This window comes from Euleptes europaea, chromosome 8 (assembly GCF_029931775.1).
Source record: "Euleptes europaea isolate rEulEur1 chromosome 8, rEulEur1.hap1, whole genome shotgun sequence".
NCBI classification, from domain to species: domain Eukaryota; kingdom Metazoa; phylum Chordata; class Lepidosauria; order Squamata; family Sphaerodactylidae; genus Euleptes; species Euleptes europaea.
The window spans coordinates 46,044,562-46,057,116 of record NC_079319.1 but is presented as its reverse complement, the minus strand read 5'-3'; the positions used below and the strand labels follow the sequence as shown (position 1 = coordinate 46,057,116).

The 12,555-nt window shown below is 42.4% G+C and overlaps 1 protein-coding gene across 1 annotated transcript in view; it reads left to right on the top strand.

Moving 5' to 3' along the window:
• The window catches only part of LOC130481971 (chloride channel protein D-like), a 70,671-nt gene that overhangs the window by 23,407 nt on the left and 34,709 nt on the right, over positions 1-12,555 (top strand). The window contains exons 6-9 of the mRNA XM_056854755.1: positions 3,566-3,760; positions 10,063-10,160; positions 10,780-10,883; positions 11,910-12,081. Coding sequence (XP_056710733.1) covers positions 3,566-3,760; positions 10,063-10,160; positions 10,780-10,883; positions 11,910-12,081 — 569 coding nt within the window. The remainder of the gene's footprint in view (positions 1-3,565; positions 3,761-10,062; positions 10,161-10,779; positions 10,884-11,909; positions 12,082-12,555) is intronic.

The window sequence follows — 12,555 nt, the reverse complement described above, 5'->3', positions numbered from 1 at the left end:
AAACCCTTTTAAAGCGATGTTTTTTACAACATTTTCAAACTCTTAACACATCGCTGGGAATACAAAGTGCGGTAACCCCAACTGTGTAGTAAAAAAAGGCTTTATTGTACAACATCTCTTTGATTTTTCTGTACTGCAGGATTTTATAGATGTCTGAGGATAGTTTCAGATTTGTTGGTCTGCAGTAGAAGAGCTAGATTCGTGTCCAGTAGCATCTTAGAGACCAAATGGTCTCTACAGTGTTACTGAACGCCAATATAGGTGTCCGAATTTATTGTCATGAAAGCAATGATTTGCATGGGGAAAAACCTCACTAAACCCAGGCTTCACAACATACTCTTATTTAGAAAAAGGTGAAGCTCATCTTAGGTGGAGGAGCACGTCTTAGGTGAAGCTCATCTTAGTTGGAGGAGCACATATATCATATATCATTTAAGGAGCGCATATATCATTAACCAGCACAATGAACTCTCGCAGGAATTACAAAGCAATAGAAACATCATGTTCCAAATGCAAAGCGCACTTCTTCAGCCTTTCTCTTTGTAATATTATGGATCACCTTCATAGATGTCAAGTTTCAGATTTTCAGTTACGCAGTTGTCTTGGAGAAATCTCATGTATTTAGGGTTGCCAGCCTCCAGGTGGGGCCAGACTACAGAGATTAGTTCCTCTGGAGGAAACAGAAGATTCAGAAAGCAGGCTCTAGTCTATAGCATCATATCCCTGCTGAGCTCCTCCCCTTTCCCAAACACCACCCTTCACAGGCACTGCACTCAAATCTCCAAGAAGTTCCCCAAGCTGGTGTTGGTATCCCTACCTGTATTAGACTTCATTTTGTTACTCAAACCCAAAAAATATAGTACAGGATTCCATGTATAGTGCTGCTCACTGTATTTGGAAATTCATAAGCATTTGAAGTTGAACAAGGGCTCAGCTCATGCATGATAAAGCTCTGTAGTAAAATTGGCTTCAAAGGCATAGAGCTTCAGTCATTGAATGGTATGAAGTCATCTTCTGGGAAGCACTGAAAAACCAATGTATTTCCTGAAAAGTCCCTCTCAAGAAGCCATTTGGCAGTGGTCCTTTGCCCTCCCAGGATGTTCCTCAGATATAAATATAGTAGAATATATATGTACATAAGTCTTACTTGAGCCAATAGATTTCAAAGCACTCTTCACTGGCCACCAGCAGGGGATGCGGGGAAGGGTTGCCAGCTCCAGGTGGGGAAAACAGGGACCTTAGTGGGGTACAGTGCCATAGCGTCCACCCTCCATTTTCTCTAGGGGAACTAATTCCTGTAGTTGGAGATGAGCTGTAATTCCAGCAGTCCCACCTGGAGGCTGGCATCCCTATTTCACTCCGTATTGAGTCTCATTGCAGCTTTTTATAAAAGGTAAGACTGTGAATAAAATGTGTTCTTTAACCGGACCTTGAATAAATTTGTTAGGAGCCAACAAATCTGGGGGCCAAATAGAGAGCTGATCCAAAAATCTATGAGTGGAATTCTTCTCACAGAGTAGACCTTTGCCACCTATCCTTTTTTCTGCAGATAGGGGACCAATTGGAACAGCACAGGACAGGATATGGGAGGCTTCTGTAAGAACTGAGGGAAATTGCTCTCCTGAGGCAATTTTTGCAAATTCCCTTGTACCCACCATCCCTCCATGATGCACATTCATACTGTCCCTTCAGATCCCCCAGTCTGGGTGCAGGGTGCTGAAACTAGAAAAAACACAAATGGGGCTCACTTTTCTCAGGATCCAAACCTGCTTCAGGAGCCATGGCTGGTTCTTGAGCTATCAGTTATCAAACCCTAGTTAAGACCACCACAAAAGCCCCATGTGAGTGTTTCTCCTTTCATGGGGATACTTATTTCTTTGTTTCTAATCTTTGTGTTATGTGCAAATATACTGTGGCTCTTCTGTGGCTTCTTCTTTGCAGGCCTGTAGAAAATTCATATAGCATCTTATAGAGAGGCAGCCCATTCTTAAGGTGGTGGTGGTGGTGGGGGGGAAACATGGCGGCCAGGACTGGCACAGCTGTGAGGCTTCTGCCAGAAAATAAAATAAGTAAACTGTGTGACAATAGGAAAATTGGGAAACTCACCCACTGAATTCAGCGAGGCTATGCCAGCTATTTTGCAGCATGAAGGGGTGTTCCTGGGCCAAAAAGAGGTTAGGAAGCTGCTTAAAGGCAGCTCCGCCCCCAGGAACGCCTCCCAGGATGCCAGTGCGGGGAGATACACTGGGACAACGCTGGCGGGAGTCAGCGGTGGTACCCAAGTGTCATGCTGCCACCGGTGGTCAAGGGGACCAGTGTAGGGTTACCAGGTCCCTCTTTGCCACTGGTGGAAGGTTTTTGGGGTGGAGCCTGAGGAGGGAAGGGTTTGGGGAGGGGAAGGACTTCAATGCCATAGAATCCAATGGCCAAAGTGGCAATTTTCTCCAGGTGGACTGATCTCCTACACTGGCATCCAATCCAGTTTGCATGCCACAAGTGGCACAGACGCTGGCGTTGGGGTCACGCCAATTCCTGTGTGTTTCTGCCCTCCCCTTCAGGATTGCATGTATTATCTACTATTATACATTCAGAAAAAACATGTTTTAGAGATGATAATACAAGTCAAACTTAATTAGTATATTTTAAATCACACCACATCCACTAGATTTCTTATTCCGAAATAAATCCGTTCTCATGGCTGATAATTCTTCAGCTGTATGCTCTCAATTCTGTGGCTACCTGCCCATCACCTAAGTTTAGCCAACCGTTTTGTTTATTCACTGTCTGATTTTTGGCCAAAATAAAATTTGAATATATTAACAGGGCAGGGGTTCCCAATCTTGTTGAACCAGTGGGCATTCTGGGAAGTTTGAGAAAGGGTAGTAGGCACCATCACAAAATGGCTGCCTTGGGACCCACTTACAAAAGCTTGGGAGGTCTCAAACCAAGATCCTCTTACAAAGGGGGCAACTATTTCTGAATGGGCACTCCTTACATACCCAAAGGTCATGGCTTCTGGAGACTTCTGAAGCATCTCCTGCTCCAATGAGGTAGAGGAAAGCCAGGGTAGTCTATTTGCTTTAGGGAAGAAGCAAGTGGCGCCAGGAAACATGTTGGTGGACGTCGCGGAAATCACTGTACTACAGCAATCAAGTGGCTGCCTTTGCAGAATGCATTAGCTTGGTTTATAAATGCAAACAAAAAAGCACTGATACTTCTTAAGCAGTCATTCATGCATCAAACAACACAGGACATCCTATCCAGTAGCTCAGTGCAGGCCGATTCTGGTTTAATGTAAAGCTGCCGGCACATTTCCAGTATAAAGTGTTTGCACTTCTCTGCCTTGATTCTAGAGGTAGAAGGCAGCATTGGATACACTGATGGATCTGGCACAAAGTCCTTGACTGGGATGCAAAAGCTATTGCAAGAGCAATCTGCTTCTTATTCACCTAATTACTGCTTATTTGCTGAGCTGTGTTCATATTGCTTTTCACACAGTGGCTGTTGTGTATCAACTAACTGGCAAAATTCACAGCATGTACTGTTTCTTTTTCTTTCAATTCAGGTTAAGAATTTACTGGATATGAGTGTGTTGGCTTTTGTTCCAGCCATTTTTCTTGGAATTCTTGGGGGCCTTTTAGGAGCTCTCTTTGTTTTCCTGAATATCAAGATTAATAAATTACGTATGTGGTTCTTCAGCACAATTCCAAAAACATCCCTCAGAAAAACAGCCAAGCTGTTAGAAGCTGTTCTGATTCTTGTAAGTATTTAATGGCATTTTGTTGAATGTTCCAAAATCATATTTACTCTGGTTTCAGTGAGAATGAAAACCTGGGCCTGACAAACAAAAGTGAGTAGAATAGCAAATAATGCTACATTGTGGGTACAGAACAGGATTGTAGAAGTTAAAAAAGAACTCCATGCAAAGTACACAGGGATGTGGGGTGAATGGGATCCTTCATGTGTATTTTACTGATGTCTTGGTAGGGTTGCCAACCTCCAGGTACTAGCTGCAGATCTCCTGCTATTACAACTGATCTCCAGTCGATAGGGATCAGTTCACCTGGAGAAAATGGCAGCTTTGGCAATTAAACTCTATGGCATTGAAATCCCTCCCCCTCCCCAAACCCCGCCCTCCTCAGGTCTCTGCCCCCAAAACCTCCCACTGGTGGCGAAGAGGGACCTGGCAACCCTTTGTCTTTGTATTATACCCTATTTTTATTTTGCCTATTGTGATTTTAATTTTGTTTTGTTTTGTGTGAGCTCCCTCAGACTATTTTGGAGAGGCAAAACTTAAATTTGAAGTGAGCAGATAAATATTAACCAGAGATGTTTTTTTTCTCAGCCACTAATAGCTGTTAAATTTCTCAACATAATTAGGAAAACTGTGTTATTTTATCACCAAGTACAAATGGTTGCTGTGCTAGTCTTCTATGCTTTTGAATTTTCCACAGAAATATCATAGACGATGCCTCTCACATTTCATGCACTTTCATTGCGCAGTTCACAATGGGCGAAAATGCACTGTCGCTTTAGCCTCCTTTATTCCCTGCTTCATCCAGGATTGAACGCACGTTCAGTGAAACTCATGCGTTCAATTCTGGCTGAATCCTGGCTGAAACAGGGAATAAAGGAGGCTAAAGCAACCATGCGTTTTCGCCCAATGTTTCCCTTGTGCATCCTCTGATTTTAATTAATCAAAATCCTTTCTTGCAGAAAGAGATCGGGAAAGATGTTTGGTCCCATAGCCACAAGATAACCCTAACTACCTTCCTTTTAAGAAAAATTATATTTGGTAATCTCTAGACTTCCAGTTAGAAAAACTGTCTTAAGAAGTATTATCATGACCTTCATTGCTTTCCTACAAGAAATAAATCACAGTTGCTTCTCTGTATTTTTATCTCAATGAAGATGAATCGTCCATTTCCAACACTTTGAGTCAGATGAACACTATCAGGATGTAATATTCAATTGATTGAACATGGGAATGCTGCATTAAGAAATAAATAAACAACAATATTCTTGCAGAAGAATCTTGTTTAAGAATGAGATAAGCGCATTTTGTAATAGTTTTAATAACTGCTGTTCTCCCGTTGCTTGCAATACTAGAGTCTCAGTTATAGAGTCCCAGGCCAGACTCATTTTCTGTAATCAATACTTTCCCCCCTTTTATAAACATGGAATTCCTGATTGGATATATCTGCTGATAGGTTGGACCATACCATGTAAAAACTCAGGCCACACAATATTACTAGTGAGATGCCACCTGAAGAGTGCGCAGAGGGGCCTGATTCAGCCATACCTGCTGGATCACTTTGGTTCTTAGGCCAGCTCTATGCATTTTTTCAGAATAGAAAATCAGCAATGGCAAACATTTTTTTTCTTGCAATGTGTCTTCCTCTCTCACTATGGGTGTGGTTGGGTCCAGTCTTCCTGCCTACTAGAATAAAAATCAGAACTGTAGCAGTCAGGATTAGCTAGCTGATGTGAGAAGAGTCTGGTTCAATATACTGTGTATACTCAAATGCAAGATTTTGTTTTTTCCCCAAGTATGCCATCAAAAAGAAGAGAGGGTCATCTTAAATTTGCATAGCAGTTACAGTTATGTCAAATGCTAAAAAAACATTCTGTGTGTAACATTTTTTTGGGGGGGGCATCTTACATTTGGGGTCATCTTCGTTTTAAATAAATACAATATTTATTTATTTAGAAATGTGTATTCTGCCTTCTCCAGACCAATTTGAGGCAGCTCACAACAATAAACACTTTATTGTCGAAGGCTTTCACGGTCAGAGTTCATTGGTTCTTGTAGGTTATCCGGGCTGTGTAACCGTGGTCTTGGAATTTTCTTTCCTGACGTTTCGCCAGCAACTGTGGCAGGCATCTTCAGAGTAGTAACACTGAAGGACAGTGTCTCTCAGTGTCAAGGGTGTAGAAAGAGTAATATATAGTCAGAAAGGGGTTGGGTTTGAGCTGAGTATTGTCCTGCAAAAGTATTGTCCTGTAAGTATCAAGATAATGTGCTAATGAGGGTATGGTATGTTAATATGGAACCATTGTATCCTGAAGTGATCTGTTAATGTGTGTAATCCAAAACTAATCTGTATGGCTATTGTTGAATGTTGTCTTTGTCTGGAGGTTTTTCAGGGCAGGAAGCCAAGCCTTATTCATTCTTAAACTCTCCTCTTTTCTGTTAAAGTTGTGCTGATGTTTGTGAATTTCAATGGCTTCTCTGTGCAATCTGACAAAATAGTTGGTAGAATTGTCCAGTCTTTCAGTGTCTTGGAATAAGACCCTGTGTCCTGTTTGTGTCAGTCCATGTTCAGCCACTGCTGATTTCTCAGGTTGGCCAAGTCTGCAGTATCTTTCATGTTCTTTTATCCTTGTTTGTATGCTGCGTTTTGTGGTCCCGATGTAAACTTCTCCACAGCTGCAAGGTATACGATATACTCCTGCAGAGGTGAGGGGGTCTCTTTTGTCTTTTGCTGATCGTAGCATTTGTTGTATTTTCTTGGTGGGTTTAAACACTGTTTGTAGGTTATGTTTTTTCAAAAGTTTCTCCATCCTATCAGTGACTCCTTTAATAAATGGCAAGAATACCTTTCCTATGGGAGACTGTTTTTCTTGAGTTTTCTGATTTTTGTTTGGTTCAATGGCCCTTCTGATTTCATTCTTGGAGTAGCCGTTTGCTAGCAGTGTGTGATTTAGATGGTTAGTTTCTTCCTTGAGAAACTGTGGTTCACAGATCCGTCTTGCACGGTCCATTAATGTTTTGATTATTCCTCTTTTCTGTCGGGGGTGGTGGTTGGAGTTTTTGTGTAAGTAGCGATCTGTGTGAGTTGGTTTCCGGTAGACCTTGTGACCTAACTGAAGGTTTGATTTACGGATGATTGTCATCCGTAAATCAAACCTTCAGTTAGGTCACAAGGTCTACCGGAAACCAACTCACACAGATCGCTACTTACACAAAAACTCCAACCACCACCCCCGACAGAAAAGAGGAATAATCAAAACATTAATGGACCGTGCAAGACGGATCTGTGAACCACAGTTTCTCAAGGAAGAAACTAACCATCTAAATCACACACTGCTAGCAAACGGCTACTCCAAGAATGAAATCAGAAGGGCCATTGAACCAAACAAAAATCAGAAAACTCAAGAAAAACAGTCTCCCATAGGAAAGGTATTCTTGCCATTTATTAAAGGAGTCACTGATAGGATGGAGAAACTTTTGAAAAAACATAACCTACAAACAGTGTTTAAACCCACCAAGAAAATACAACAAATGCTACGATCAGCAAAAGACAAAAGAGACCCCCTCACCTCTGCAGGAGTATATCGTATACCTTGCAGCTGTGGAGAAGTTTACATCGGGACCACAAAACGCAGCATACAAACAAGGATAAAAGAACATGAAAGATACTGCAGACTTGGCCAACCTGAGAAATCAGCAGTGGCTGAACATGGACTGACACAAACAGGACACAGGGTCTTATTCCAAGACACTGAAAGACTGGACAATTCTACCAACTATTTTGTCAGATTGCACAGAGAAGCCATTGAAATTCACAAACATCAGCACAACTTTAACAGAAAAGAGGAGAGTTTAAGAATGAATAAGGCTTGGCTTCCTGCCCTGAAAAACCTCCAGACAAAGACAACATTCAACAATAGCCATACAGATTAGTTTTGGATTACACACATTAACAGATCACTTCAGGATACAATGGTTCCATATTAACATACCATACCCTCATTAGCACATTATCTTGATACTTACAGGACAATACTTTTGCAGGACAATACTCAGCTCAAACCCAACCCCTTTCTGACTATATATTACTCTTTCTACACCCTTGACACTGAGAGACACTGTCCTTCAGTGTTACTACTCTGAAGATGCCTGCCACAGTTGCTGGCGAAACGTCAGGAAAGAAAATTCCAAGACCACGGTTACACAGCCCGGATAACCTACAAGAACCAATAAACACTTTACTTTGCATGCTGTTAATTGAGGCTGAGCTGCTCAAATATAATGTTTATTTGTTTCTAGTTTTGGAGGGGTTGAAATACCTTTAACTGTGTGTGTGTGTGTGTGTGTGTGTGTGTGTGTGTGTGTGTGTTTGTAAAGTGCCGTCAAGTCACAGCCGACTTATGGCAACCCCTTTATGGGGTTTTCATGGCAAGAGACTAACAGAGGTGGTTTTCCTCTGCACAACAACCCTTGTATTCCTTGGTGGTCTCCCATCCAAATACTAACCAGGGCTGACCCTGCTTAGCTTCTGAGATCTGATGAGATCAGGCTAGCCTGGGCCATCCAGGTCAGGACACTTTTACTATATAGAACATAACCATTGCTGCTTCCACACCAAGGTTTTCTTCACATTTCAGCCATTCAACTGGTGTGGGTTTTTTTTCTCATGTTCCCATATAACATCATCCTCTGCTTGTGCACTAACCATTAGCGGCCTGTTCTTTCCACACACAAAAAATCTCCTTTATCTGTAAACAGTTTCTTGTGTCTGAAGAAGAAAGCGATTAACTGCAGAACTTCAATGAAGAGCTAGTCAGTTACCGGTCAGTTACTTTTTTCATTTGTTGATGACTGTAAGGGGCCAATCCCTGGCAATAATTAGCATAATAGCAGAGAATTCCATGCCTTTTAGACAGAGGGGAGGGGAAGAAGAGTTTTGTTAAAAGGTTCTTAAAGGTATTGTGTTATTCTTATCTGTGTTACTCATATGCATTTAAAAACAAAAACAAAAGAGAATCAGCCACAGCTCAGTCTACCTTTGCGGGGGGGGGGGGGGAGGGGATCATCGGTGATGTCTGCAAATACATGCAGTTTTTTTAAAAAAAGGTTTTTAAAAAGGTACTGTATTGTATCTATGTAGTGCTACATTGCGCCCTGACCTGGATGGCCCTGGCAAACCACCTCTGTTAGTCTCTTACCATGAAACCCCCCAAAAAGGTAACGCCGTAAGTCGGTTGCGACTTGACAGCAATTTACATACACAGCGCTACATTACCCATGATCCTCAAAATTAAAATAAAATATGGTGGGTGGATAGGGTTGCCAGGTCCCTCTTCGCCACTGATGGGAGGTTTTTGGGGTGGAGCCTGAGGAGGTCAGGGTTTGGGGAGGGGAGGGACTTTAACTCCATAGGGTCCAATTGCCAAAGCAGCCATTTTCTCCAGGTGAATTGATCTCTATCGGCTGGAGATCAGTTATATCAGCGGGAGATCTCCAGCTCCTACCTGGAAGTTGGCAACCCTACAGGTGGAGAATCCTGAGGGTCATGTGAGAACACAGCGGGGTGTGTGTGTGTGTGTCAATGCACATTAGGTGTGAAAAGGAAACCACCATTAAAAATGGAGATAAAATGATTGCCCTGGACTATCCAGGCAGTTTCACACAGAAAAGAGACTACCACAGAAAATCACCCTGGTGTGGAAGCAGCCCATGTAACTTACATACATGAGCTTCTAAGAGCACATTCCTTTGGGCGGGGGCGAAGCTCCATAGGAGTCAGCATGACCCTGCACTGGTGTAAGTGCCATTTAACCGGGATAACATGCACTTACGCTGTCCCGGGTGGCACACGCGCCGTTGCCTGGGTGCCCAGGTACGGCACCACCCTCTGCTGCCACAGCTGCTGCAGCAGGACCTAAATCCTGGAAGTGGCAGGCAATGCTGGTGTTGGAGGGGTGGTGGTGGTCACATTAGTCAGCTTCCTAGCCCCTTTTGGCCGGGTAATGCCCCCTTGAGTGGCAGTATGGCTGTGCCACCTTTTTCGGCAGTGAAGCCTCGCTGTTCGCTATGGGGCATTTCCCCCTTTTTACATTTTTTAATGTTAAAAAAAGAGAGATTTTTTTGACCTCTCTTGGACTGGAATACACCTATCTGAAACACTGCATAATAAATGTACAATTAAAGATTTAGTAAACATGAACATTTTTGTGATGATGTGCGTGTGTTCTTTTCAAGGGGTGAATATGCTCATTTTAGATTAACCTTATGTTCACTGTTTCTACCCTGTGTACTTTTATACAAATGTACAGGTTTTGACCATTACAGCAACTGTCTATGTGCCTTATTTCTTTCACTGTACGCCAGTCAAGATCCTGCCAATGTTTGATTTGACCAGTAAATCAGAAAAGTAAGTAATGAAATAAATGTAAGACCTTTTATATTTTATACGTGTCACTGATAATGCTTCCATAATTTGAGAATAGGTCACTGTCTGAAGATTCTATGGAGTTCCATAAAACTCAAGAATATAGGACATGAAAGATGTACATACCTCAGATGTATACTTCATAAGAAACACCAGAGTGGATTTATGTTGTACAAGCTTTTCGGAATGATGTTACAGAATTATGGATCCATGAAACTATAATGGTGGCAGGGAACCCCTCCCTTCTCCCCCATCCTGTTAATTACCAAAGAGCCTGGAGTCATCAAATGAGTGACAGGATCTTTTGTTGCTACCATTTAGAGGGACTGTGGCATAAGAAACTAAAAAAAGCGGAGGTATCTTCTGGGTAGCTGGTGGAATCTAACTGCTGGGTATAGAATAGAAACAAAAAATCCACTATGTGTAATATCTGTATTACTAATTCTGCCTCCTACATGACGTTTAACTCCAGTCTTAAAGGCAAAAAGATGTCAGTTTTTCAAGAAAGCACCAATTCTACAACAATTCAATAGCATTTTGAAGAAGTGTTGTACATTCTACTCATGAATCAATATTGTTTCTTTTCTTTTGGATTTTAAAGCATAAGCCATGCCATGTGGCAAATTTCAGAATATAATTGTCCACCAGCAACATTACATATCAGGCCAGATTTAACGAAAAATTCAAATCAAACCTTTAATGAAGGTACGTACAAAAACATTTAACAGGGTTCATGTAATTGTTTTTCTCCTTTCAAGTCAGAATCTGAGCAAAGCTTCTAATTCTGAAAAGGGCTGTGTAGGCATTATTGTGGACATGAGCAAGACAGAGTAAACATTTCTGAGCTTTTCCAGTTGATCAGATCCCTCCCAAATATGCCACTGTTTGCTGTTGTTCAGTTATCTACAGATGGTAATCATACTTCAGTATAAGATTTTGTCAGTAGGACATGCCAAGTTGGGTGAATAGACAGGGTGGTGGTTAAATATCTGTGAATTTGAAGATGACAATTATTTTTACACTATTAGTATATATAGTGATTTGCAATCAATAAGGTTGAGGAGCAGACAATGCCTGGCCGCCCAGCCATGGCATTGGAGTCTGCTCAGGAAGACTCCTAATCCCAGGAAGAACCTGCTGTTCCAGTGGGCGGCTAGCAGAGACTCTGCTCTCGCCATCCCTCCTGCTGTTGGTGGGTGGCCCTGCTTTACCTCCACTGTGTGTCACTGTCTCCTATGTCTGTGGGGGGAGGGGGAGGAGGCAGGTAATGGGTTCCTGCAGCTATGTGGGAGTGAGGAGGGTGGGTACCATTGTGTCCCACCCTGCCACAGAGGGGCAAGAAGGGCTAGTGGCATCTTTCTGCTGCCGTGGAGGAGGGCAAGGAGGGTGGGCAACATCTTCCTACCTCCTGGCAGGGGGGAGAAGGGTGGGCGGTGGATTCTCACCTCTCTGCAGTGCCAGGTAGGGGTGGCTTGGTCCTTGAGCCAACCTCTTGTGGAAGGAAATGCTGTTATTGGTACTTAAACTTGGTTAAGTTGCAAGTGTGGTTTAAGGTCAAAGACTGGCTTTTGTGGTACCTGTACTGTTAATTACTAATGCACCCGGAAGTCTTCCCAATTACATAGGAAAGATAGAAAAAAAGAGCTAAAACATGAGAATTTCTTTATTTTAAGTTTAACATTATGAACTCTTCTGTTATTTTATTTTGTTGCTCTTCTGTCTCATTTAAAGCTGCTGCTCTTTTGGCTGAAAGCGGCATGCGAGGAATCATGTACCTGTTCAGACGTGGGACTCATGAGGAATTTGGATATGCCTCTCTTTTTACTGCGCTGGTATTTTATTTCCTGTTATCCTGCTTGACAGCAGGGTCTGCTGTTGCCAGTGGTTTGGTTATACCTATGCTGTAAGTATTGCCTGCAATACCCTAGGGCACCCTAGGGCACGATTATCCCTGCTGAAAATCAAAGTTGGGTGACAGTGGTGAAGTACACGTTTGATTCCCCACTGTTCCACATAAGCGGTGGACACTAATCTGGTGAACTGAGTTGGTTTCCCAACTCCTACACATGAAGCCAGCTGGATGACCTTGGGCTAGTCACAGCTCTCTCAGCCCCACCTACCTCACAGGGTGTCTGTTGTGGGGAGGGAAGATGATTGTAAGCCGGTTTTATTCTTCCTTAAGTGGTAGAGAAAGTCGGCATATAAAAACCAACTCTTCTAGTTGTACTTGGCCCTATACTAAAAAATCATCTTAAAGTTATAATTTACTAAATGTGATGGTGGCAAAGGTTGCCAGTTATAGAGTCTACCTTTTATACTAGCCAAAATGGGCTTGGCTTTGATATGTCTGATATAAGAGAATGTCAACCTCTTTCAT